At 38.8% G+C, this 26,924-nt stretch overlaps 2 protein-coding genes across 2 annotated transcripts in view; both read right to left on the bottom strand.

The window, feature by feature from the left end:
* Nucleotides 1-64: 64 nt before the first annotated feature.
* LOC131351823 (NLR family CARD domain-containing protein 3-like) lies at nt 65-8,419 on the bottom strand. Its single transcript, XM_058387445.1, has 8 exons — nt 7,597-8,419; nt 7,349-7,441; nt 5,280-5,378; nt 4,658-4,712; nt 2,725-4,565; nt 2,304-2,480; nt 1,730-1,900; nt 65-1,187 (listed from the first exon to the last, which is right to left on the bottom strand). The coding sequence occupies exons 2-8, from the start codon at nt 7,381-7,383 to the stop codon at nt 1,181-1,183; spliced, it is 2,385 nt and encodes a 794-aa protein (XP_058243428.1). The 5' UTR covers nt 7,384-7,441; nt 7,597-8,419; the 3' UTR covers nt 65-1,180.
* Nucleotides 8,420-8,569: 150 nt separating this feature from the next.
* The window catches only part of atosa (atos homolog A), a 36,813-nt gene continuing 18,458 nt past the window's right edge, over nt 8,570-26,924 (bottom strand). The window contains exons 2-12 of the mRNA XM_058387441.1: nt 18,851-19,035; nt 18,564-18,757; nt 17,677-17,802; nt 15,785-17,378; nt 15,297-15,422; nt 12,585-12,673; nt 11,594-11,690; nt 11,250-11,408; nt 10,195-10,263; nt 9,781-9,980; nt 8,570-9,668 (exon numbers count right to left, since the gene is read on the bottom strand). Coding sequence (XP_058243424.1) covers nt 9,515-9,668; nt 9,781-9,980; nt 10,195-10,263; nt 11,250-11,408; nt 11,594-11,690; nt 12,585-12,673; nt 15,297-15,422; nt 15,785-17,378; nt 17,677-17,802; nt 18,564-18,757; nt 18,851-19,035 — 2,993 coding nt within the window. The 3' untranslated portion in view covers nt 8,570-9,514. The remainder of the gene's footprint in view (nt 9,669-9,780; nt 9,981-10,194; nt 10,264-11,249; nt 11,409-11,593; nt 11,691-12,584; nt 12,674-15,296; nt 15,423-15,784; nt 17,379-17,676; nt 17,803-18,563; nt 18,758-18,850; nt 19,036-26,924) is intronic.

The following is a 26,924-nucleotide window of genomic DNA, read 5'->3' as shown; positions in this document are numbered from 1 at the left end:
AAAAAATCAAAAAAGAAATAGAGCAGAAATAAACTACAACCATGGTCAGTATAATTCAGTACAAATTTATTTGTATAGTGTTTTTGACAACAGCTTCACAGAATATAAAAAATCAGAATAAATGATTTTAGCCCTAACGATCATGCCCTAGGTAAGAGTGACAAGGAAAAACTCCCTACGCCAATATGAGGAAGAAACCTTTAGAGGAACCTTAAGTAGAAATGTTTTACATAGCAAACAATACTAATCTATCAGACTCTAATGCCACAGATAGAGTTTAGACTTAAACACAGTCAACAATCACACTGCTAGTGTTAGCTCTCGGTAACAATAAACACAGTTAGCTAAGTGTAGCAACAGGTGCTTTGAGTGATCACCTTTCAAACAACCTGCTGTAACTCTGATGGCTGTGAATTATTCCATGAAGATTTTCTTTTCTTTTATTTACTGTGTAAAATTTTCTTGCAGAGTCCGCTAACTTTTTTTCAGAGACATTTTACAACATTATATCTTTGCAACATAGACAAATACAAGGAGAAAAAAAAAATCTTTTCACTGTGAGTAAAGGTGATAACACCAGTAGTAGCAATTACTTTACTGGAATTTAGTACATCCTGTATTTTCTGTTTCATTTATCCATAAAATAGTGGTAGTATTAAAGTGGTACAGAAGTAAAGAAATGACTTGCATAGTAGAGTTTACATTAACATACATTCTACCCTAACATTGCTGTGCCTGTAATAATTTTGCTCTACCATAACATTCTTTTTGCTACACAGAGATCTTAACTAAGTAAATATTGTTAAAATCCATACATAAAATAACAGAGCTGTCTTTTAGGGAGCAATTCAGCTCCTTAGTCACTATATTAACAGCACAATATACAGTAGTGTATGATATAAATGTAGTACTTTACCCTATGTAGTGAGTCCCATGAGATTGAGTGACATGATATATAAAAAATGCTATTTGGTTTTGTTATGTTGTGTAGCTTCCAGAACAACAAACACCACTATTTTTTTCTTGATTAGATAAAAGACCACTTCCCTAATTCCCTCTACTGTACTGATATAAAACGAACTGTTAAAAACAATAATAACAAACTGCAGTAGAGTTAGTATTTTCCGTTAGTTGTGATCTCTACACAGCTTCATCCTTACACCAGGTCTGGTCTGGAGATTCAGATTCTGTAAGATAATTGGTCAGTATTGTCAAACATCAATACACACTGCATTAATATATAAAGCTTGTTGTTAAATTACTTGTAATTAAGTTGTTATTAAGTTATTCTTTCCTGAATCACACTACGTTATTTGCTGACATGAAGATTATCTGTCCTCCTGGGCACTTATAGGTAGGCATCCATCCTGTTTTTCGGAACTATTGCATTTTACAGACAAATGTGTATATTTAGGCCATTATGGGCAAAAATGCAAACAATACTGACCATTGAACAATATACACAATTATCCCATAACACCATAAATACATTTTTTACTTGCTCATGCCAAATAATTGCTTAAAGGCTACATATTAAGCTTGACATTCCTTACAACATGTTAAGTATTGGACATGCCACAAAATTTATGGGTACAAATTTAATATGAAGCCATAACCATGCTAACATAATGATACTGGCTCCAGAGCACATGCACAAGGAAAATTCTTTCAAGCCTTTCCAATGTAATTTATCGATATTTTATGTGAGAAAGGATTTGCATTAACTCACATCAACTTCTCCAGTGCGTATTTTTCATCCTCCTTTATATCAGTGAGCAGCTTCACTCCCTGGCCTCCTAAATCATTACTGCTCAGATCGAGCTCTTTCAGGTGTGACTCTGGCCTCAGAGATTCAGCAAGAGCGACACAGCCTTCGTCTGTAATGTTGCAGTTACGCAACCTGCAGGAGAAAAAGACATATGACTTTGTTGAACAATAATCTAACACTTGCTGCTGGGGGTAAAGATTGTTTTGAATTTTTCAGCATTTCCCACATATGATCCCCAAATGTTTTATTCCTTTTATCCCTCAGCACGAAACACTCATAGGGACAACAGACAGCACACAGAGAGATAATACAAGAAGAACTCACATGAATAATTTTAGTTTGGATCATCCATTATATTTTTCAACATACCTAACATTGCTCAGTTGTATATACTGTAAATCGCTCTGAATTACGGCGTCTGCTAATTGCCATAAATGTATCTCCACCCTTTCTCTCTTAGTTTTGTTTAAACTATTAGGACTATAGTCACTCATTAATTAATTTGATTAACATAATTAGTAAATCAAGCTCTTACCGTAGGATCTCCAATCTACATTTTGGGCTTGCCAATCCAGGACAAAGCAGTTCGACTCCTGAATCCTGCAGTTTATTGTCACTCAGGTCCAGCTCTCTCAGACATGAAGATTCGGATATGAGAACTTCTTTTGCTAGAACTTTACAGCTTTTCTCTGTGAGATTACTATCACACAGCCTGTAGGAAAAAAAGTTTATCATTGTATGGCCTTTAGTGTTTAGATTTAATCCTGTTAACACAGCACAACTCTACCAGCATTTGGCTACAATAAGATTTACTAAAAATGTAAAACATAGATGTCATTTTGGACTAACCAGCTAACTACTGCATGGGAATGACTCCAGTAGGTTAAATATGATGTCATCATTACTGAAATTCAACAAATAAACCACATTCACAGAAAATGCCAGGAAAAACTTACAGAGCTTTTTTGGATGCAGTGATAACTGGGTGCAGGTAAATCAAACCCTCATCTGATGCTACATACTTCTGTAGGTGAAACTCTTCCAGCTCCTCTTCTGAGCCCAACAACAAGAAAACCACAGCTGACCACTGAACTGGAGAAAGTTTGACTCCATGGAGGCAATGATTTTCTCTTTTATTCAAAAAGGCTTGAACTTCCTGTATCAGAGTCTGCTCATTCAGTTGATGCAGACAATGGAACAGATTGATGGTTCTAGATTCTGTTGGATTCTTTCCAATCTCCTTTTTGATGTATGTGGTTATTTCCTCATGTGTGACAGCAGCATCTTTGGTCAGAGAGCTGCGTCCTGTCTCTGTCAGTAGATCTTGTAGGAGAATTGAATTGGACTCTAGTGAGAGACCCATAAGGAAGCGGAGGAAAAGGTCCAGGTGTCCATTCTTACTCTTTAGGGCCTTGTCCACTGCCCTCTTCAGGAGGTCTATCAGTGTTGCCTTGCTCGAGAGTCCGAAGATTCTAGAGGATTGTTGTTTTGAGAGATTTCCATTGATACATGAGAGAAATGCATACATAGCTGCAAGATGCTCCTGAACACTCAGATGCACAAAGCTGTACACTTTCCCCAGTGAAGTGATTTCCTCAATAAAGATCTGAGTGCAGACTCCTGAGTACACTGTGGCCTCTTGGACATCAATCCCACACTTAATGATGTCGTCCTCATAGAAGATCAGGTTTCCTTTATCCAGCTGCTGGAACGCCAGCTTTCCCAGTTTGAGTACAATGTCTGAAATCTGTCCAGGATTCATTTCCTGTTTTTTGTATTTTAGTGATCTATGTTTGATCTGTAAGATCAGGAAATGTGTGAACATTTGAGTCAGGGTCTTGGGGACCTCTCCAGTTTCTGCTTCACAGAACATTCCCTCGAGAACAGCTGCTGAAATCCAACAGAAGACTGGAATGTGGCACATAATGTAAAGACTTCGTGATGACTTTAGGTGTGTGATTATTTTATCAGCCAGGGTTTGATCACTGATTCTTTTCCGGAAGTACTCATCTTTCTGAGGGTCATTGAACCCTCGTACCTCTGTAACTCTGTCAATATAAACAGCAGGAATCTGACTGCATGCTGCTGGTCGAGATGTTATCCAGAGGAATGCAGATGGAAGGAGATTCCCTATAATAAGATTTGTTAACAGAACCTCTATTGGAGCTGACTCTGTTAGATCAGTCAACATTTTGCTGTTTATGTAATCAGGAGAAATACGAGACTCATCCAGTCCATCAAAGATGAGCATGATTTTGTAATGATGATTGTCTATTTGAAGTTCTTTGGTTTCTGGGAAGAAAAAGTGGAGAAGCTCCAAAAAACTGAGATGTTCTCCTTTGTTATAATTCAACTCCCTAAAGTTAAATGGAAAAATGAAGTCCAAATCCTGATTTGCTTTTCCTTCAGTCCAGTCCAGAACAAACTTCTGCACAGACACCGTTTTCCCAATTCCAGCAATGCCTTCTGTTAGCACAGTTCTGATGGGTTTCTTGTTTCCAGGTAAGGCTTCAAATATTTTATTATAGTTGATGGACTCCACTGTTGTTGTTAGTCTCCTACATGCCTTTTCAACATGTCTGACCTCATGTTCATCATTGATGTGTCCACAACCACAGTCTGATGTGATGTAGAGGTCTGTAAAAACCTCATTTAGAAGTCTTTCGTTTCCATACATTGGAATTCCCTCATTAATCATCTGAAACTTGATCTGATATTTCAATTTGAATTTGTGAATGACGTTCTGTACTGCATCTCTGGTACTGCTGTGATGCTCTTCATCCGCCATCACTAGAATCTAAAGATAAATATTTAATCAATTGACCAAATTAACTAGTTAATGAACTAAAGAGTAAAAGCTAAACTTCTTACAAACACTGAAGTACATACCTGTGATTCAGCTTCCAACTTTACAGTGGAAGGACTTGATATGTCATGTTTCTCTCTTTAATTCAAGATAAAAGTAAGTGAGTGTAAAACGCTTTAGGATGTGCTTTCATAATAAAAGCAATAAAAAACAACATGGTGTGATGAAATGGTGGGAATATAAACATTCCTTTATATAGGACTTCTTGACATAATTGAACTGTCATATAAACAATATACATACTGTACATGTATCGACATACTCTATGCAGTTATGCTGGTACACCTCCTAATTACTGAGTTCAGGTGTTTCAGCAACAGTCATTGCTAAACAGGTGTATAAAATCAGCACACAGCCATGTAATCTCAGGAGACAAGCACTAGCCATAAAATGGGTTGTACTAAAGAGCTCAGTCACATAAAATGTGGCACGTTTATAGGATGAAACCAACTGGTGAAATTTCTAGATCTCTGCTTGCTCAAATCTGGGCTAGTATTGAGAAACTGTAGTATCTAGAAGCAACAATAGCTTAGCCACAAAATCACTTTACCAGTTTTCAGTCAACAGCGGTTCATATTTTGTAGAATAAAAAGGATAATGAAGCATAATGTCAGTATATGAAACTGCTTAAGAAAGTTTACTCACACATCGGGTTCTCGAAACATTAATGGAAACTCCATTGACGTGCCACTCTTCATAGATAAGACACTGGGGTCAGGTGGTCTGAGTCTTTCATTCTGATATCTGAGTGTAAAAGTTTCCAGTTAAACAGAAGTTTTCAGATGAATGTTATATGTGTTATTAGAGACTATGATACTATGGTACCTATAAAGTCTTGAAGTTTGAATTCACAATAATTGCACAGTGATTGCTTATTTATGTTTCAAACTTAGCGGCTTAGCAAATAATGGACAAATCTGTCAGTCTCACTCAACTCACCAGTGTGTAAAGACATTGACAAGCCAACACTGATCATCATTGGTTCTGATGACCAACCACTGATCACCACTGCTCTCAGTGACCAATCAATGTGACATACACTTATTTATGCATATACTTTATTTTTTTTAATTTCTTATTCACAACATACTCTCTACATACAGTATATTCTGCACATTTTCTCAGCCACTATTTCATGTTTTTGCAGATTTTGCTTAACATATTCAAACTGACATTTGTTTAACATATTCTTCAAACATATTTCATACACTTTTCAGACAATCGTTATATAGTAGTGTATAATTATATATCATACAATTACTATTATAATGTTACCATTATAATGTAATATTATAGACTGTTTTCATTAAGTATTACTTTTCCTTAAAAAATAGCAATACAATTTCCTCTCCAGATCAACGTGTCAGCATGATGATTCATAATTTATGTCTATGCCATATTTCTCAATTACCATTTTTACCTGTTTTTTTTTTCTATGAATTAACCTTTATTTGTTTTGTCTGTCTATGCACTTACCTCTTCAATGGACTTTGATGATATTTAATGGACTGCCCTTAATAAAATCTAATGCTGAATTTAAAATATAGGAATTCCCTTCTATTACAGCAAACAAAACATCCATAGATACAGCAGATGGTTCAAGATTTTTTTTTTTTGCATCAGACTAGGTCCTTTTACAGCAGTTCATATTTTGTAAAATAAAAAAGGAACTTCAATTGGGGTTTAATTAGAGCTCCCTTTAAGTGGAGCATAATGTCAGAATATTAAACTGCTCAAGAGACACCTCTTTTCACCATCTTCCCCTTTAAACATTAAAGGAAACTCCATTGACAAGTCACTCTTCATAGACACACTGCTGGGGCCAGGTGATCTGGATCTTTCATTCTGATATCTAATTGTAAAAGTTTCATGGTAAACAAATGTTGATCTGTGTTATTAGGGTCTGAAGCTGAAAATGTGGTAGAACAAACTGGTGAATGGTCGCATTTTGTATTTTAAATAAACATCGTTCTCACTAAAGCAGGGGTGTCCAATCTTATCCGCAAAGGGCCGGTGTGGGTACAGGTTTTCATTCCAACCAAGCAGAAGCTACACCTGATTCCAACTGGCTAATCAACTGATCTTGGCTTTCAGTAGAGTCTCAGGTGTGGCTTCTGCTCAGTTGGATTGAAAACCTGCACCCACATCGGCCCTTTGCGGATAAGATTGGACACCCCTGCACTAAAGCCTCATAAACACTCTGCTTACAGAGATGATGAAGGTCGTTGGTTGTTTTATTGTAATATGATTATAAAGCTATTATAATGCAATAATGTCATATTTTTCAGCAAGACAGCTATGTGGGGTCTAATAAGAACTCAAGACTTTACTTACCTTTTTTTATCTGCCCCTTTAAACATTAATGGAAACTCCATTGATGTGTCACTCTTGATAGACACAGCGCTGGGGTCAGGTGATCTGGATCTTTCTTTCTCATTTCCAATTGAAAATAGTGTGTATAGAGTAAGTCCACTGAGGTGCAGAAACTGAGAACACTGGATGGTCACTGAACCGAGCTTTCATATTGGTTCTCATAATGAACTTTCTGCAAACACACTAATACTGTATGCTTTTACTCTTCTACACCTGAATAATGTAATGATTAATAATCTCAGTGTCTGGTGTCACCCAGAAGAGGACAGGTTCCTTTGGAGTAGAAATGAAAATTGAATGCTGCATGATCAATGTTTTAAACAATACTTTAAATGTCTCACCTCTCAGCTTTACCCTCATTATCAGGGGAACTCATTTTCAGAGGTCTGTGTTGTGTTTTCTTAAAGGTGTTTTCTTCAAGAATAAAGGTAGACCTGCACAATCACACAAGATAAATGATACCAAGGTAAATATAAAGTTTTGAAGATTGTAGATCTTCAGTTTTGCAAGCAGAACTGTCGGATCTGTGAAACACTTTGGATTTTAAGAGATAAAGACATAAAAATGAAATTTTATTCTATTCACAGACTTGTGTAGTTGATAATGTGCCTTATGCCGCCATCTACAGGTAAGACCATGTAACTACAGGAAAGAGAACCGAGAAAAAACATCGTCACAAGAAAGACCATTACAGTACTCAAAATTTCCAATTATACAGAATTTTGTCCTAAATTGTCATCTGTGTAATTAGAGACAGAGAATGTAGTAAAGCAAACTGGAGAATGATCGAATTTCAGATTTCAGATAAACATCGGTCTCACTAAATACTCTGTTTACACGGAAAATGAAAACCTTTGGTTGTAAGCTTTATAGATTTAATTTATAGTTTATAGTTTAGTTGTATGTCTGTCTGCGTCACCCTGTGTTTTGTCTTGTGTCTCATTGTTGTTTCATTTCACAGTGTTTCATGCGGTTGAAAAGACAATAAAGCTTCTTTGACTTTCATTAGAATGCTTAAAAACAGGGGCGGACTGGCCATCAGGAGCGCCGGATAGAATGAAACAACAGATAAAATGAAACCAACAAACGAGGAACAAACATGTAAGTACTGTGCTGTGACAAGTCTCGCTTAGTCTAACTTAGTACATGTAGCATGGTTTATATAATAAATAAAAAGAATAAAAAGTAGATAGAATAGAGAGTACTAGTGTTAATGGGTCAAGGTTTTTATATAATAAATAAAAAGAATAAAAAGTAGATAGAATAGAGAGTACTAGTGTTAATGGGTCAAGGTTTTTATATAATAAATAAAAGAAATCTAGTAGATAGAGTAAATCTCACCACGTCAATGGTTGAGATTAATGCGGAGAATCCGCAGTACACATCCCTGTGAATGAGCGGTTACTATAGCGACAATAACGCATCAGAAGACACACATTAATCTCTACTGTTATACAGATCTACAGTTTATTGTATGATCATATGCACATTTATCAGGATTAAGTACATGCCCTGAATGACTGTATTGTTGTTCTGTATATAAAATAAACACACACTCAGTCTTTTTCATAGATATATATATAGATATAGATATATTTCTTTTATTTCTGATTTGAATATTAGTCAAAAATACACGGTATGATTGAAACATATTGCACTACATCATAATGCTGAGCACGACAGGCGTCACGTGTGCAGTAAATGAAATATCATCTTAAATATTAAATAACTGACAAAGTAAATATGTAAACACTAAGCTAGTTAAGATATTCTTTTTTCTCTATTGCAACACTTCCGATTAAAGTGGTTCGGTAACAGTACAAAATCAAATAAAAGAGAACAGAGAGAGAGAGAGAGAGAGAGAGAGAGAGAGAAAGAGGAGATTATGACTCATTTCCTTTTCCAGTTGGGGTGGAGGAACACAGTGCTCTATCCAAAGTCTTTATTCTGTTCATCTGCTTATCGGTGGCTTTTATTCTGTCATTAAAAAAAAAGAAGGTCCATAATCGGGTTATATTTTTAATCTTTAAACTTCAGTACGTTTTTTTTTGTTTTCCTTCACAAACGGCACCAAAGCTCGAGGATGAGCTTCAAAACTGCATCAAAAACTCAACGTCCCCACTGAAGCACAGAGGACAGAGAGAGAGAGAGAGAGAGAGAGAGACAGGTGATAGAAAAATAAATAAAATAGAAGCAGTGATGGAAAAAGAAAAGGAAAAAAAACAAGACACAAGGAAACAAAAAGGAGAAAGAAAGACAAGAATGATAAATAAAGTCTAATAATAGTTATATAGAGGGAAAGGAGAGAAGAAAAGAGGAAAACATATATAAGGGGAAAAAATAAAGAGAAAACAGTGAGAAACAGAGATATGGTAGATAGAGAAAGAGTGGGAAGAATATGAACGTGTGTGTGTGTGTGTGTGTGTGTGTGTGTGTGAGATCAGACTTCAGTAAGGCCCCTGTGCTGGAGTGGGAACAGGACGTTAGTTAGACGGCTCGTGAGTGGATCAGCATCTCGGGGAGAAAGGAGGATCAGCTGGAGTCTCGGTGAAGGATTTGAGCTCGTAGGCAGCACCACTGTCCACTTCCATAGATTTGCGTGAGAACAGAAGCCGGATGTCTCGATGGAGGTAGATCTTTCCAGATTTGGAGCTCTGGAACCTGACCGAAACATCAGAGGGACATCGGCTGATTAGCGATGATGACATCAATCAGACAGAAGAATATCAGGTGAGATGTACAGTACAGTACAGTACAGCAGGGGTGAACTCACCTCAGGTGTATGAGGTAGCGCAGGGTCCGCCCCTGGCCAGGGGGGAGGGGCTTCCTGTGGTTTTGTCCGTTTGATTCGCGTTTGACGGGGACGGAGAAAGTCCTCTGCCTCAGGAATGTCTGATGGCCGGCTGGCATTTCTCTCAGATCATACATCACCACAAACATCTTCACCACCGTCTTATTGGGGTTAAATAAGGTCTGAAACGAAGATGACATCATTATTACGTCAGGAATTAATACACAATTAATGTTATGTTACACCATTTCACAAAAGAAGTATTATAAGAGTCATGCAATTCCCATGTCCCGCCACCAGATGGTGCTGTTTAGTGTTTAAAGAGCAGGAGCGCAGATTTGTTCTGTTTATCTGAAGACATTTCAGTGGACATTACGGGTCCATTAGCATTCTCACCACTTGAATGGTTCCTGATGGAGGCACTCGATAGCCCCTCTTCCCCAGAGACTCCAGGTTTATGACCCCCTGCAGGATGCAAAAAAATATATATATTTTAATACAGAGCTTTTAAAAAATATAAAGAATAAAGTAGTGTATAAAAATACTCATAAGGAAAAGACTCTCTTCTGATTGGTTCTGAGGTTATAAAATGATAGACAATATACACAGAAAAATATTTAATAATAATAAAAAAGGTAAAAGTTTACACAACCCACTTAGAAAAACGTTTACAATTTTTTTTCTACTTTTATTTATTTATTTATTTAATATAGATTCAGCTTATTTGTGTGTGTTTGATATTTATATTAATTCTACTTTTTTTTTTTTTTTTTTTTTTACATAGTCTTTTGCACTCTTCTGGCATTCACTATGGACAGCAAAGAAAGAATTTCATTGTACAGGGAAACTTGTTTCCTCACTGCGCACAAGACAATAAACGCTTGAATCTTAATCAGAGGCACTGACGATCTCCATGATGGATCTTTTAATCAATAAAAGGATGCATAATATTCAAGATGGAGCTTTTACTGTTACATTACGACTTCATGACTTCAATTTAATATCTCGTGGTTCATTAAGTTGAAAGCACAAGTAACTGCTGAAGCATGGTATAAAAATAAATAAATAAATGAATGAATGAATAAATAAATAAATAAATAAATACATAAATAAACGAGTGCGTTCTGGCTCAAGTGCAGTTCTAGTGTGTTGCTGTATAACAGACATCTGGGAGAACTTTATTAAGATTAGACCCATGTTATTTATTTTATTAATTTTTTTGTATTGAGCCTGTTGTGTTAACGTCAGTGTTGTACTGAGTGCTATATCATGTGCAAAACAATAAAAATTAATTTATAAAAAAAATAATTTAAAAAAATCTTATCATGGAGCTAAAGGATATCCGCTTCATCAGGTGTGTAACCTGACACAGAACTTTCCCCCGTAACACCGATGTCCCTGACTCTGAATATGGCTCATATATAATCTGTGTGTGTGTGTGTGTTCTTTACCATGTAGGGAGACGGAGCGTTATCGTCTGACACGCTGTAGAACGACACGTCTACCGGGAAGGTCATGTGACTCGGGCAGAACGAACCACTGGCGCCGACTTCAGCCGTGAAACCCTCGACAGTACCGAGCGGCTCCAAGCGGTAGTTTAGGACACACTCCTACACACACACACACACACACACACACACACACACACATGAATAACACTTCACAGTAGTGAGTACTACTCAACAGTGAGTCAGTGTGTGTCAGTATATGACTCAGTAACAGCGTGCATGTGTCTGACTGAACAATTCAGGGCCTCTACTGACAAGCTGCTCTGTGTGTGTGTGTGTGTGTATACCTCAAAGTTTCCCAGAAGGCTGAGACTGGCGGGAGGGGCACTGGCGCTCAGGAGCTGCTGAGGTTCCTCTGAGTCTTCAGATCGCTTCAAACACACTCTATACACACACACACACACACAGGTTAGATAAACAAGTCAGGTTAGTGTACTCTGCTTAACCAGGACACACTAAGATAAACCCGTAACTCTACAGAAGTCCTGAGTAAACAGTGTGTGTGTGTGTGTGTGTTTGTGAACACACAGCAGTACGGTGTGTAACACACAACAGATGGAGCTGATATTCAACACCGGAGCTGTAATGAGTGCATATGGAGCGCAGCTTTCTCCCTGAAAAACACTGAATTACACATTCACTCTATTCTGCTCTCAGAGCTACATGCTCTTCTGGAAAACGGGATTTCAAAAGAACTGAAATCAAGAACAAAAACAAAACAGAACTGGAAAAAAATGACACGTGTGTACGCACTGGATCTTTTAATATGGAACATTATTACTGGATGGAAATATAAATAAATAAATAAATAAACAAACAAAGAAAAAAAAAATAGAAAATGTTTAATTTAAATAAAAACAAACAATATAGAATTTTAAAAAATGACAGGTGTGTATGTACTGTATCTATGATATGGAACATTATTATGGGATGGAAATAAAAATAAAATAAATAAATAATATAAAAAAAGATCTATTTATAAACTAAAAAAAATAAAAAAGCACTACAGAATACTTTAAGTATATATGTATATATGTAGCTATATGTAGATCCATAGCTAAAAAAAAAATACTACTTTCTGATTGGCTGGCAGAAATCTAACCTAAAGTGAGCTGCAATTTTTTTTTCTTTTATTGTTCTGAGAAACGAAACCACACGCCAAAGATTTAAGAGGTTTTGTTGGTCAGAATCAGTGGTTTGGTATTTGATATGGGTTTATAAGGTATATAACGTAGCAGTAAAACACACGTGTGTAGGCACGTGTCACAGAACTCCTACCTTTTACTGGAGGCCCACGGTGCTCCTTTACACTGAGTCAGAGACGTGTCCAAGTCAAAATATCCCGTCTGACTTCTCCTCTGAGGAACCTGAACAAGACAGGAACAAGTCAATGTCAGCAGCTGGTTACTGAAACGCAGTAAACGCTTCATTTGTGAAGGTTCCAGACATGAGGGAGGTCCTACTGCAGTGTTAGTGATGAATCTGTACACATACACTGCGTATATACACTAAGTGTAGCGCTGTAGCCTGTGATTTCTCATTTTAAAGACAATTTACTCGCATTCACGCTCGCCACTGATGTTTGGCTCTTGTGGGCGCGGCCTTCTGACAGTGATACATCCCTGGATGTATTTTTGACTTTTAGTGTGTGTGTGTGTGTGTCTCTGTTTCACAATTGGAAGAAAACTAAATCTGATTGGCGGATTATGAACGTCATCACATTAGAAGAATAAATAACGGAGACCGTCAGTGACCACGTGCTTGAGAGCATCACAACAGCCGACAACCACCTTCATATCATTTATGTGCTTAGTCTGTACTTTGTAGTAAAGTAGCTTCATACTTTGTCGTACGTAACTTCGTAGCTCCCTGCGTGTCTGAACTTAGTACACTTGTTTTCTAACGTGTGTGTGTGTGTGTGTGTGTGTGTGTGAGGATAAGCTCTACACTCAGCTGTACTCTTCATACGTCAATATTTTGTATTAGCTTCTTTGCGTATACAGTTAAAAAAGATATTAGACATCACAGACGAGGATAATTTACCTATTTAATTGTAATCATTTTAATTTAATAATGTAATATTGTAGCTGCCTGGATTACAAGGAGGGTGCCATTTCTTTGTCATTGTTTTCCTACCCATATTTTGGATCGTTTGGTTAAAAAAAAAGTCAAAATACCAAAAATGTCTTTTGCTTTTTTGTTTGGAATAAGGATAAAAATGTTATTTAGTGATATTGTTGTTAATGATTATTTTGCTATGTTGCCATTACTCGCCCTGTAACAGCAATAAAATCCATAAGAAAAGCTGAAATTTTCAGTTTCTGTGCATGAAAAGTTGTTGTGCAGAAACTAAACTGCAAGAAAGTAGTAATCTGAGACACTGTCACCTGATCCGTCAGAGAAATTTACCTCAGCCAATCATGTGCTTGTGTCACTTTATCTAATTTGCATATAAGGGACAAAAATCCCATCAGTCTCTTTGCTCCTCTGAGGAGTTTATTTCAGCCAATCACTTGCTTTTGTCCCTTCACCTCATTTGCATATAATGCAGAAAATCCTATTTTCCAGCTGTTAACTTTAAACACAGGAAACAAAGAACTTGGATTGTTTTGTTGCTTGCTTTTGTTCTTAACAGCACACGTGTTAAAGTTTGACTGAATTATGCCTTGCCAATATGATTAGAGTTTTGAAAATAAATTGGTATAAACAGGAGATTACACCAGAGTGATGAATTCTTTCCAAACATTGAATCATCATCATCATCATCATCATCAGAAGAAAATGTATTATTTGTCAGTGATGGATAGTGCGCTCAGACGAGTGAGTAACGCCGAAATAATCAGAGTTCTGTTTGGAAGAAGACCAGCCGCAGCCCTGAGGAGGAGGAAGCGGGATAATTCATCCCATAATACTCCACCAAGGTGCTACCGGCAACAGGAAACAGCGTGTGTGTGAGAATCTGGACGCCATTAGAGACACACACAGGAACACACGAGTCACAGGGTGCGGGGTCACATCACACACACACACACACACACACACACACACACACACACACACACACGCTGTATAACAGACTTGAGTAATACTTCAGGAAATTAAGTTTTGACTCATCATTTAATATTTAGTTAAATCTTTTTTTCACAAAAAAAACCCCACAAGCTTAGGAAAATTTATATTTATATTATATTTAAATTTAAAATAAATATAATATATATAATATATATTTAAAATTTATACTTAAATTTATATTATATATGCTATATTTAAAATATTTATATTTATTATAAATGTATTATATTTATACTATATATTTGTTTATATGCTAAAAAATCTCTTATCTAATTTCTATATTTTATTAAATAGATTAAATATAATATCAGTTGATAAATGTACTTTTCTATGTAGAAATGTACATTAAAATTCTATAAAATATTTCTAAATAAAAGAACTTTTATAAAAAAAATATATATATTTTTCCATATATTTAAATTAAGAGTAAAAAAAAAATTTGTTTTTATTTCATTCAGCCAAAAAATATCATGTAACTTTCTAAGTTAAAATGTACATTTAAAAATCTTATTAAAATATTTCTAAATGAAAGAGAAGCTTATTTAATATTTAACTTATTTTTAAAATAAGAATAAAAAATATTAATCTTTTATTAAACCAGAAAATAAAAAAAAGACAAAATTGTGGATCGATTTTACTTGATGCTTTTCCATAAACACAGCCACAAATATTTATAATCTCCTTTAATGACTTCAATTAGCGCTGCGAACGGATTTAAGACGGAGAAAATCGATTGTGTTCTAGTATTAGAGTAGAAGTGGATAGAGTTTGATACAGAAATGTACAGATTTTGGGTGAAACAGAGACAGAGCCTCATTGGTGTGAATGTTGTACAGTGAAAGTTTCTCAGCTGATCGAAGTGGAATGTAAACGTGATTTAGCGCTAATCTACCCATGTACCCCGAGTTCGGTTCTCACCGGGCTGGAGAGCAGGGGCAGGCCGGTGCACGGGTGGAACGCTCTCGTGGCCGTACCATCGATGGAGTGTCTGTTCTGCTTCTTCCAGTTACTACTGCATGGCTTCAGTGAGGAGGCGGGGCTTCGCTGTTACACACAATCAGCACAATTAGCTTGTGTCCACAAACATGTGACCCTTTACTTTTACAAGTGTAATTACTTTATATATCACTATTTATGTGTGTTTAGGAAAACACATAAGGTACTTCACGTACAAAATATTAACTGAAACAACTATTAATGCCTAGTTGCTAATAATCAATAAAAATGAATTATACAGCAGAGATCAAGCCATTAGCTTCCATTATTATTCACAACAAGAGCATTTGTTTCACTCTTTACCTCACACTCAGGACTCCATAAACCCCCCAGGACTCCAAAGAGGGAAAACAGCGACTGGAAATTAAGTACCATCACCATTAATAAGGTAGAACCAGAGGAAGACTCACCAGTGTGGTGTGGGCGGTGTTGTTGAGAGTCCAGTCTGGGCTCGGGGAGTGTTGGGTATTAAGGCTGGTGGGCGTGCTGGAGAGGGAGGACCAGGGATCTTGGTCCTCATCCTGACCAGGCACGGTATACTCTGGTTGGATCTGTGTTTCTACCCTTCTTCTGCCCAGGTTTTCCTTCCCAAACTGGTGGTCCTGAAGGTCCTGGAGGTGGTTGAGGTCGTTGATTCCTGCCACTCCGTTCAGGCTGTGGGAATTTTTAGGGCTGTTGTGTAAAGAATTCCAGGGATCGTTTTTGGCACTGTATGCATGGCTGGTTTGTGTTAGTGGTTGAGGTTTAGTGATACTGGGTTCTTTGTTCAGGTGTCCAGACCGGCCCTGGTTTTCAGACAAGGTCCTTTTCTCAAGTGTCTCAGTGTGAACCCGAAGGATTGAGCTGGTTTCACCGTTGGCTGTGTTTATAGTTCCGTTACCATAGCTAGAGTGACTGTTAGTTCTAAGCTGGTGGTTCTGGTTTTGTGTCTGGCTTTGATTCTGATTTTGTCTATGGTTCTGGGTCTGGTTTTGGTTCTGCGAGGAGGTGGGTGTTGATGACTCACGACATTGTTTGTATTTGGCGTACAGGAGCTCTTGAGACAGCTGAAGACGCTCCTGAATTAAACGTGAGATGTCCTGAACAGCTTCAGCGATCATAGAACCTTCTTTTGAATCAGCCGACAACACAAGCCGCCTGCAGGACGTTGGTTTGGGTGACGTCCTGGACTCGTCCGGTTCACTTCGGTCCACTCGAGACCGGCTCCTGGGGCTCAGTGGAGTTTGAAAGAAAGAAGTCTGGCTCCACTCTCCATTCCTTGTCCCATTTCTGTCGTTCGTTTGGAGACTGGGAGGATCTTTGGTCTTCTTAAATGGCCCTTCATCCCCTGGAGGTGTGAAGAGAGAGTCGGGAAGAAGATGAGGTGATGTGGGGTCACAGAAATTCAGCCTCTGTGCGATGCGGGCGATCACTTCCTGCCTCTCCTGGAGCAGCGAGCCAATCAAGGGGTTGGTTTCGGCCGAGGAAGCGCGAGGACTTGGGCTAGAGTTGGAAAACAAGGTGTTTGAGAGTGATTTGAAATCACGCGTTGGAGACGAAGACGATGAGGGCAATTCCACACTTGGTGTCTTTCCTGTGCTTTCCAAGACGCCATTGGTTCTAGAGAGCAGTAGCTTTGCGGCTTTGCCAGGCAGGATGGGCGATTCGGGGCATTTACGCTGGTTCAGAGGGCTGGTTCTGTCATGAGAAGGTAATGAGGAACGAAGAGATCTGCATAAAAGTGGTGAACTCTGGAGTCTGAGGGGGTTTGGAGGGTCACTGACGGTCTGACCCCGACTATATGCGCCCACTAATGGAGCCTCGGCAGGGTCAAGGGGACGTTTGCCAAGGAATGAGAGGTCGGAGTGGATGCTGCACTTCAACACAGGGTACTTGGGCTGGCGGGGCAATGACTGAACCCGCACCTTCAGTGCTACGCTGTGGGACACGTTGGGAACTGGGAAGGCGTGCTCCGAGGGTGACTGGGAGAAATTCCATATCAGCTCTTCATTGGCTGCACTTATTCTGGGAAAGTAAAGGAAACACTTTTGATTGCATCGGAATTAAAACCAAAATATAAAACCAAAACACCATTATATTTCTGATGGATTGCTGGACCACGTCTCTGGTGTAACTTCATCTACTGTACAAATGTCATCAGTGACGCCAGACTCAGTCACCCATCTAGTGTTAATCAGTTACAAATGTGTCTCCTAGATCGTCCATCAAAACAACTCACAATTTACTTAACACAATTATACTAGATTTAATCTGTAATTTGATGTACACACACACACACACACATCTGTACACAGTGAGTTACCTATAGAGGATGTTTCTGGGCACGATGCCATGAGAGGCGCTGAGCCAGGCACTCAGCTGAGAGAAAAACACGTAGGAACGGACGGCCAACAGCAACGTCTTCTCCTCGATAAACCGATCGCCGCTCCTGAACACACGCACACAATTAGATTAGATGCATATTCATAAGATACTGAAATAGTAAGATAAATATACACTACACACCACAGAAATTACACACACAAACACACACACACCACACAAACAAGGTGTAAATAACAACACTGACTCACGTTACACAAACACAAGGGTAAAGAAACAAAACCGACCCACACCAAGTGAGAAGCACAGGAGAGTTAATACAAATGACCCACTTGTGAAAATAAATTATTAGAAAAATGTCCATAAAATTATATGAAACAAACAGGATGAAAATAACTAAAATGACCCGCAACAACTAAAAAGAAGGTATAAGTGAGCAAAATGACCCATGGCATACAAACACATGGATAGAGAAACTAAAATGACCCATGAAATGATAATGTCATTAAATGTTTTACTGCTTATACTCCATTATGAGAGTGAGGATAATTGTACAGGTATAATAAATACACCTGTGTTGAGAGTTTAGATGTGTGCAGACCGTGTGTGTGTGTGTGTGTGTGTGTGAATGGCTGGACTGTATAGAACGAGAGTATTTAAGCCTATGTTTATACACATATGTTCATATTACAGTGTATGTGTATGAATGAATGGGTGGATTGTAGTCCTGCTGTGGAGAAAATGTGTGTGTGTGTGTGTGTATTAGCATATACTCAAATGAAGGTTTTGTATGATTGGTCAGCTGTTGAATGCCTTACACTGAGGATTATGTAAACACGTGTGTGTGTGTGTGTGTGTGTGTCGTACTGTCTCGGGACAGGCTGTAGTGTCCATCTCTCCAGCAGCAGTGCGTCCTGTTTAATCGCCGGGTCGTTCAGATCCGTGGCCAGACCCTCGTCGCTGTAGCAACAGTCAGGCAGCAGCATCACTTCAATCATGATAGGGATGTGATTTCGCCATAGCAACATCACCTCTGACCTCGTCCTCCTCGCCTGACGACACTGTCAATGTACAAACAACAACAAAACGTTTAACTCTTACTTCCTCTATAAGCAAATAGTATTAGTGGTATTTTTATACTCTGTGCTCTTCACCTGAGGCAGTTTGTCGCTGCATTCGTGTTTAGTGAGGACCGGTCCACCGGACTGCGCGGGGGGGCAGTGCAGGCCCTCGGTTCGACCTTTCACGGAACATTCCGGCGTCCGGCCCTCTGTGATCAGGAGTGTGAGGGACACCAGGAACTCCTCGGCATCATACTCAAAAAACTCCTCCGCCGCTTCTGGAAACAAACAGACGCACACACAAAGACACACACACGTTAGTGTCCAGTCCAAAGAAATGTTCTGAAGAGGTGCAACAAGATGACATCATCACACACACACACACACCATCTGACACGCAGTCTGTTTATCATATTTGTACAACAGAGTAAAACAATCACAGATTCTCTCGCGCTTCTATTTTCCATAACAGTTACACTGTTTGTCCCCATTTTATTTTTTTTATCAACTCGAAAGGTTCTGAAGGCCTTTGTTTCCTCAACAGGCTGTCAAACTCTTTACTTCCTTAAAAGGTTCTGGAACATCTTCAGTTCCTTGGAACTCTTTACTTCATCAGCTTTCATTAGGTCTTTAATATTTCCTTAGAAAGTTTCTGAAATCTTTGTTTACTTGGAATGTTCCAGAACTCTCTACTTCGTCACAAAGGTTCCAGAACTCAGAACTCTCTACTTCGTCACAAAGGTTCCAGAACTCAGAACTCTCTATTTCGTCACAAAGGTTCCAGAACTCAGAACTCTCTATTTCGTCACAAAGGTTCCAGAACTCAGAACTCTCTATTTCGTCACAAAGGTTCCAGAACTCAGAACTCTCTATTTCGTCACAAAGGTTCCAGAACTCAGAACTCTCTATTTCGTCACAAAGGTTCCAGAACTCTAAATTTTATCAGAAAGGTTCCAGAACTCTAAATTTTATCAGAAAGGTTCCAGAACTCCCTATTACATCATAAGAGATCCAGAACTCTCTACTACCTTGAAAGTTTTCCTAAGACCTCATTTGAAACACAGGTTACACTGTTGTGTAGGAAACAACTCTGAGTACATGTACACACACACACACACACACACACACACACACACACACACCTGTACATCTCAATTACTGTCTGAGAATTTACTGCTTTTATCTCTCTCTCTCACACACACACACACACACACACACACACACACACACAGAGCAGCTGATCTCACAGTTCCAGTGAAGCCAACATCTTGCCATCTGTGTGAGAGAACACGCCCGCATGCCTCCGGGTGTTTTCGGTGCTCGTACTCGATAAATGTGGGAGGAAAAATGTGTGGAATGTGGTAAAGTAGGACAGATTACTGACGCTGAAACAGCACCCCAACACACACACACACACACACACACACACACACACTCAGGGAGCTGACAGGTAGATGAGGAGTTCAGTCAGGTGTGTCAGAGTGACGCTGTGACTCTGATGGATACAGCTGCAGTCACTGTGATCACATTCATCTATCTGAGAGATCACCCTGAACTGACAGTGTGTGTGTGTGTGTGTGTGAGTGCGTGATTGCATCATACCACGAATTAAATTAATATATAGTGCTTAATGATGTCGTAACATGTTTTCTGGGATATCATTCTGGGATTCTGAAGCTGGTGATGTGACGCCAAAACTAGATATTCAACTCATAAAAAACAGCATGTCCCAGAGCAAGGTCACGACCCGACCTCATCGCTCATCACGACGCACCTGAATCCAGATGATTTTTTATTAGGAACTGGACAGACTTGACCTGAGCTGCAGGTGAATTCAGGCTGGAATGTTACCAGCCAATCGACCTTATAATTGAAGCTGGGTTTCACATGCTGTTAAAAATACATCACACCTAAACTACACCTTCGGGTTAATTCTATGTTGTAGTTACACCAGATCCGATAACACAGTGTGACTGTACACAACACCACAAATATCTCAGACTGCAGAGGAGTACATATGTGTCGTCATAATTACGCTTGGAAGCAGCAAAAAAGACGATTCACGGGTTAAAAAAACAGTGATATTTCAAAATATGATTATATAAGTCGACTTATACCCTCTAATGACACTAATTACTAAAATAAACACTTTATTAATAATTGCTGCACATAAAACATTTTTTTCTTGACCTGGGTTCTTGAGCAGAGGATCGGGGTTCAAGCCCCAGCACCACCAAGCTCTACTGTTGGGCAATTGAGCAAGACCCTTAACCCTCTCTGCTTCAGGGGTGCTGTATCATACCTGCCCCTGTGCTCTGACCCAAACGTCCTCAGCTGGGGTATGCAAAGAAAAGAATTCCACTGTGCTGTCATGTATGTGTGGCGATAATAATGGGCTTCATGCCCTCAGTTCTTCTAATAGTATTAGCATCAGTTAAATCTGATACGATTTCGATTCTAAATACAGCGTTCCGATACGATATTTGATGATACCAAACGATACAATTGATCAATACATGACAGGAAGCACTGAGCACGAAGGAAGGTTTTTAAAGTGTCAGAGTTATGCTCAAAGTGCCCAGCTAGCCTATTTACACATTAGCATATTTAATAACATGAATGTCTTTACACACACCAGTTGTCCTTTTCCTGTAATAATCCGTATAACAGTGATCATCAGTTTTCTAAATCAATCTCAGGATCTGAAACTGCTAAAATAATAACAATACCCATAATATTATGCTTGTAGTAACAACACCATAATAGTCTCATCCTGTCGAATGAAGACATATGTAATTTTACTACATTTATTTCATATTTCTGTGCCAAAGGTTTTTTTCTAAAGAAATGATTCATGTTATAAAACCATTCGATCTATTTTGAAGACATTTTTGGCACTCCAGCTCACACAAACACACACACATGCAGAGCTGGCACACATGAACGTGTCCACTTTTCCAGTTTCCACCACACTGGGGTTAATTTTAGCCGCCGCCCGTCAGTTGGTCATCAGAGGGGCGTCCACAGTCGCCGCCTGACTAAAATAAAACCTCCAGCAAAACCACAGAATTGCACAAAAGACTGAAACACACAAACACACAATACTACAGTGCTGCACCAGATAAAATTCCCATTCTTTTAAAATAAAGCAAAAACTGAGCCGATCTGTCGAAGATGTGTTCAGTGTCTGATGATGACGCTGCTGCTATTATAAAGCTAGCATAGCTAACATGTCATGGACGTATATATAACTACCAGGTTAGCACAAAAGTCTTTATAAGCACACATACTTAAGTAGAATTAACTTCAGACTTGAGTAGTGAGCGTGGCATGAAGTCAAATGTTAGAAACGTTCATACGAATTAATGTATTAATGAACTAATGTATAGTCTTAATTTTAATACAGACTTATTTAGCTGTTTTATAAAACCTAAGGTTAATGTGCGTTAGTTTTTCAGCAGAACACACTACAGCACAGGGGTAACACACTCTGTCTGCAATGAAAGCAGGGCATTGTGTGTGTGTGTGTGTGTGTGTGTGTGAACTGACCCATTTCATGTGTTTTTTTAAACAGCTGAGTCTTTTCCAGGAAAAAAAACCTTCCCACCAGGGGGCACTAGTGCTCTCACACTTCACTGAGATGTTTTGTTTCCAGTATACACGGGATATATATATCAAAGTCAAAGTATATATATATACACGTCAAAGTATATATAATGTGAGAGTTACATTATATATAATACATAAGACTTGTATATGATGTATTTTGTAAAGTTGTGTGGATTTTATGTTACAACTCTGTTCAATTCTCAAAGTCCATAACATCGACAAGCAATGCCTAAAATATCTCAATTCCCTGAGCAGAAAAGTATGTTTTGTTACTGTGGTCTAATGTCGAGACTCTTAACCCAGACTGTGATTTCAACCGCAAGAGAAATCTAAAAACAATATGCGTCAAAACCCGACAAAAATCGTCATGGATCATATTTTCTAATTTTATTTTAAACAGGGAAATATGTCAAATACGTTGCTGTCAACGTGATTTGATTCTTTCTTTGTTGTACTTTGTTCCTTTGTCATTATTAAAGTGCAGCCGTGAAACAGAGATGAGCTGAGAAGCTTCGAATTTCAGTGTATTTATCTGATTTATGAAGCAGATGCCTGATAACACGCCTCTCTGTCAATAAGAGACTTTATTCTGAAGCACAGTCAGCACTGGAAAGGTCAGCGAGTTCAGTGCTATTTCTCAAAGTGTGCAGGACATCGGAGAGTTTAAAGCCTGCATCTGTAATTTCAACAGCCCTTAAAGTCTTCTTATACTTTGATTTTTTTTCCTTAACACCCTAAAACAACTTCAGACCTTTCACCCTAAAAAAATCCATAAACATTACAATTTTACCTCAGTACACTAAACCCCTATCCCCTAAACCATAACAAAAAAGACCATTAACCCTTAACATTTACCTCAGCACATTAAACCTCTATGCCCTAAACCATGAAAACAACAATAACCTTTAACATTTATAGCAGCACACTTAATCCTAATCCTTGTACCTAAAAACACTTCTAATCCTTACAGTTGTACCTCAGTAAACTAAACCCCTACAAAACAACCTTAACCCTTAAAATTGACCTTAGTGCACTAAACCACTATCCCCTAAACCCCACAAACAACAATAACCTTTAACATTTACCTCAGTACACTTAACCCTAATCCCCTAAACATAAAAACAACTCTAATCCTTACAATTTTACCTTAGTACACTAATCCCCTATCCCCTAATCCCTAAAAAACTACCTTAACCCTTAACATTTACCTCAGTACACTAAACCTATATCCCCTAACCCCTGTAAACAACCTCAACCCTACATACAGCCCTAAACCTTAACATTTACCTCAGTACACTAAACCCTGATCCCCTAAACCCTAAATACAGCCCTAAATCTTAACATTTACCTCAGTACACTAAACCCTGATCCCCTAAACCCTAAAAACAGCCCTAAATTTTAACATTTACCTCAGTACACTAAACCCTGATCCCCTAAAAACAACCGTAAACCTTGAACTTTCTTCAATGGAACAAACTCCCACTAACACACCTTAAATAAAAATGTTGATTTACTAAACACACACACACACACACACACACACACCTGTTTCTCAACATTATTATTGTTAATGGCTTCCACCTTCCTTCTGTACTGTCTCTTACTTCTTGAGAGAGACACTTAAACTTTGCTTTACTCTGACATTTTTTCCAAATTATTTTTATATTATATATTTTCTTATTTTCATTCAGACGTGTCTAATACACAGACTGAGATCAGACGAACACCCGAAGTAAAGAGAATAAACAGACTAAACAGCTTTATCAGCTTTTCTCCATGTCTTTGTTCACTCAGATCACGCGAGATCTCGGTCAGCTGTTCGCTCTGGACGAGACTCTGCATGCACGTGGCCTGACTCCGCCTTCTGTCCTACCTCACATGATTGACAGCCGGTGTGAACTGTACTGGTTGGGCAGCGCTGGTCTCTAAGCACCGCCTCTGGGCTAAAATAGCTTTACTGGGCTGTTTGTCTTCGTGCTGAGGGAATGTTACTGAGGTGTTGTTTAGCGTCGTTTTTTTCCACAGTAAGAACCAGGGTTAGTGTTTGGGTTTCTGAGATATATTCATCACGGTTCTTCACTCTCACTCAGTCCATCCTCACCTCTAAATGTCATTTTTAAACGAATATTTTCTTTATCAACGAGTGAAAACAATAAGCCTCTGTATTTTGGAAATATCCAAATATTACAGAGAAAAAAAAAGACTTCTGTTTTATGTCATTTATAAACTTTGATCACACTAAATACAGAACTAAAATGTCCCGACAAAAACAGGAAAAGACTGTGTGTGTGTGTGTGTGTGTGTGTGTGTGTGTGCTGTACTTTGTTTTGCATGCTCTTGCTGTCACTGTGAGCTGTGTGGGCGCTTTGTGCAAGAAGGAGTGTGTGTGTGTCTCAGACAAGACAGTCCTGCACATTCTTACAGGGAGCTCCTCCCACAGAGAGAGAAAAATAGAGGAGGAGCTGTGTATTGAGGTGAAGACGGAGAACCGAAAAACAGGGGGGCAGAAATAATGAATTCACGTGAGAAAGAAAGACAGAGACCGAGAGAGAGAGAGAAAGAGAGAGAGCGAGAGAGAGAGAGAGAGAGAGAGAGAGAGAGAGAGGAACAAGTACCTCCTTCTCCTTCTTCTTCATGCCCCACTCATCTGGGTGAAAGGTAACGATTTCTGGGTGAGACGCACAATACACAAAAGCACAGCAGTGCTCTCTCTCTCTCTCTCTGTCTGTCTCTTGCCCCCTCTCTCTCTCTGTCTGTCTCTTGCCCCCTCTCTCTCTCTGTCTGTCTCTTGCCCCCTCTCTCTCTCTGTCTGTCTCTTGCCCCCCCCAACCCCCACCTTCCCGCTCCTCCATGCTGTGTTCACCAAACAAATCCTGACAGATTAACCAGGCAAGAGACACACAACAAAAGCTCATTTGCATCGAGCTGAAGGGAATCTCACGCTGACACACACTCACGCTTGCTCACTCCCTCCCTCACACACACACACACACAGAAATCTATAGCACACACTGCACGGATTGCTTCATTGCTGCAATTTCCATCATGCTGACTGAAAGAAAACGTTCCCTCCTCCTTTATTATCTCTCTGTACTTTTACTCCTTTACTCTCAATGCTTCTTTCCAATACCTCTTCTCAAAAAAGAAAAAAAAAAGAGAGAGAAAGATATGGGTGAATTCCTCCTTGATGACTACAAACTCCTACACACTTAAGTATCTAGATCTGACAATTGTGTCCTGAAAGTTCCAAGCTTACAAGCTTGGAAGCTCTTTCTCATGATGTTCCAGCTGCTGCTCCTGAACCTGAGGAGTTCCTGCTCCTGTTTATGGAGGTCTATAAAGGTCTAGACGTTATTCCTCCCATGCCTAACTTCCTCTTCTTGTCATGAGGTCTAAAGTCCCTGTTTGTTCAGAAGCACAGATGTTTTTTTATGTAGTTCTGGGTTGTTTTTTTTTACTAGTCATGATAAATAATTCACAAGTCAATAATTGGTTCATAATTGAATTTAATGTTGATTCATTACACTTCAGTGCCACTAAGTGACTATTAGTCAGAGCATAACCTCGAATTCACACCGGATGTGTCACGGTAATGATGCGTAGCCACCGTCTGTTTAATCCACACCTCACACACACACACACAAATGCATGGCAACACACTTCTAATACACAACTGTAGTGAGTAAATATTTCACCAGGACAGTACACTGTTGTGACATCTGTAACTGAAACAAAACAGTGCATTAGTTAAGGCAGAGTCTCCTTAAAGAACAAGAGTGAGTTTAAAAGATGGTGTGTGTGTGTGTGTGTGTGTGTGTGTAGTAGATCCCCAATCACTGAATTCTCCATACGTTCAATAAAAAGCAGGAATCTCTGACTACTTGATGTAAAAATAACTCATAACTGCTGGTGTTGGCCAGAAGAGTCTCTGTTCCTGCCAATGTTTTTCCCCCTACCTCCATCCTGAGGAGCTCCTCCTTGCTCTTAACCTCTGCTAATGTGTGTGTGTGTGTGTGTGTGTGTGTGTGTGTGTGTGTGTACCCTGCACTAATCATAACAGACTATACTGTTCCTGGCTCAGAAATAAGTTTACAAATCACACCAGAACATTTTGTTTTGCCTCTGTTCTTTAAATCATCAGTGTGTGTGTGTGTGTTTTATTGATTCCAGGTAAATGCAAACTGGAAAAATAAAAGATGATAAGGTGTGATGGTACGTGTGTGTTTGTGTTTTTTTATTACAGAATACATTATTCAATGCACTTTGAGTGTGTGTGTGTGTGTGTGATTGTACTCAGTCACATGCCGAACTTGTAGCACAAAATTACAGGCAACTCCTACACAATAAAACAGCTCACTACAGGCACTTAAAATAAATTTAAACAGCATGTGAGTCTACACACACACACACACACACACACACACTGTAATCATGCACACAATGTAGGTGCAGAACCTATAGACATGTGGTGGAGTGTGATAAGGCTTCTATAGTCAATGTTTAACAACCACAAGCACCTCTGTATTCTCTCTCTCTCTTTCTCTCTCTCTCACACACA

This window comes from Hemibagrus wyckioides, linkage group LG04 (assembly GCF_019097595.1).
Source record: "Hemibagrus wyckioides isolate EC202008001 linkage group LG04, SWU_Hwy_1.0, whole genome shotgun sequence".
NCBI classification, from domain to species: domain Eukaryota; kingdom Metazoa; phylum Chordata; class Actinopteri; order Siluriformes; family Bagridae; genus Hemibagrus; species Hemibagrus wyckioides.
Note: the sequence above shows the minus strand (reverse complement) of the source record. Positions and strands in the feature narration are given on the sequence as shown.

Coding starts and splice junctions, on each gene's coding strand:
- LOC131351823 (XM_058387445.1), bottom strand. CDS start 7,383: ATGAGTTCCCCTGATAATGAGGGTAAAGCTGAGAG. Junction 4,566..4,657: donor AGTTGGAAGCTGAATCACAG/GTATGTACTTCA, acceptor ATTTATCTTTAG/ATTCTAGTGATGGCGGATGA. Junction 2,481..2,724: donor ACTGCATCCAAAAAAGCTCT/GTAAGTTTTTCC, acceptor TTTTTCCTACAG/GCTGTGTGATAGTAATCTCA.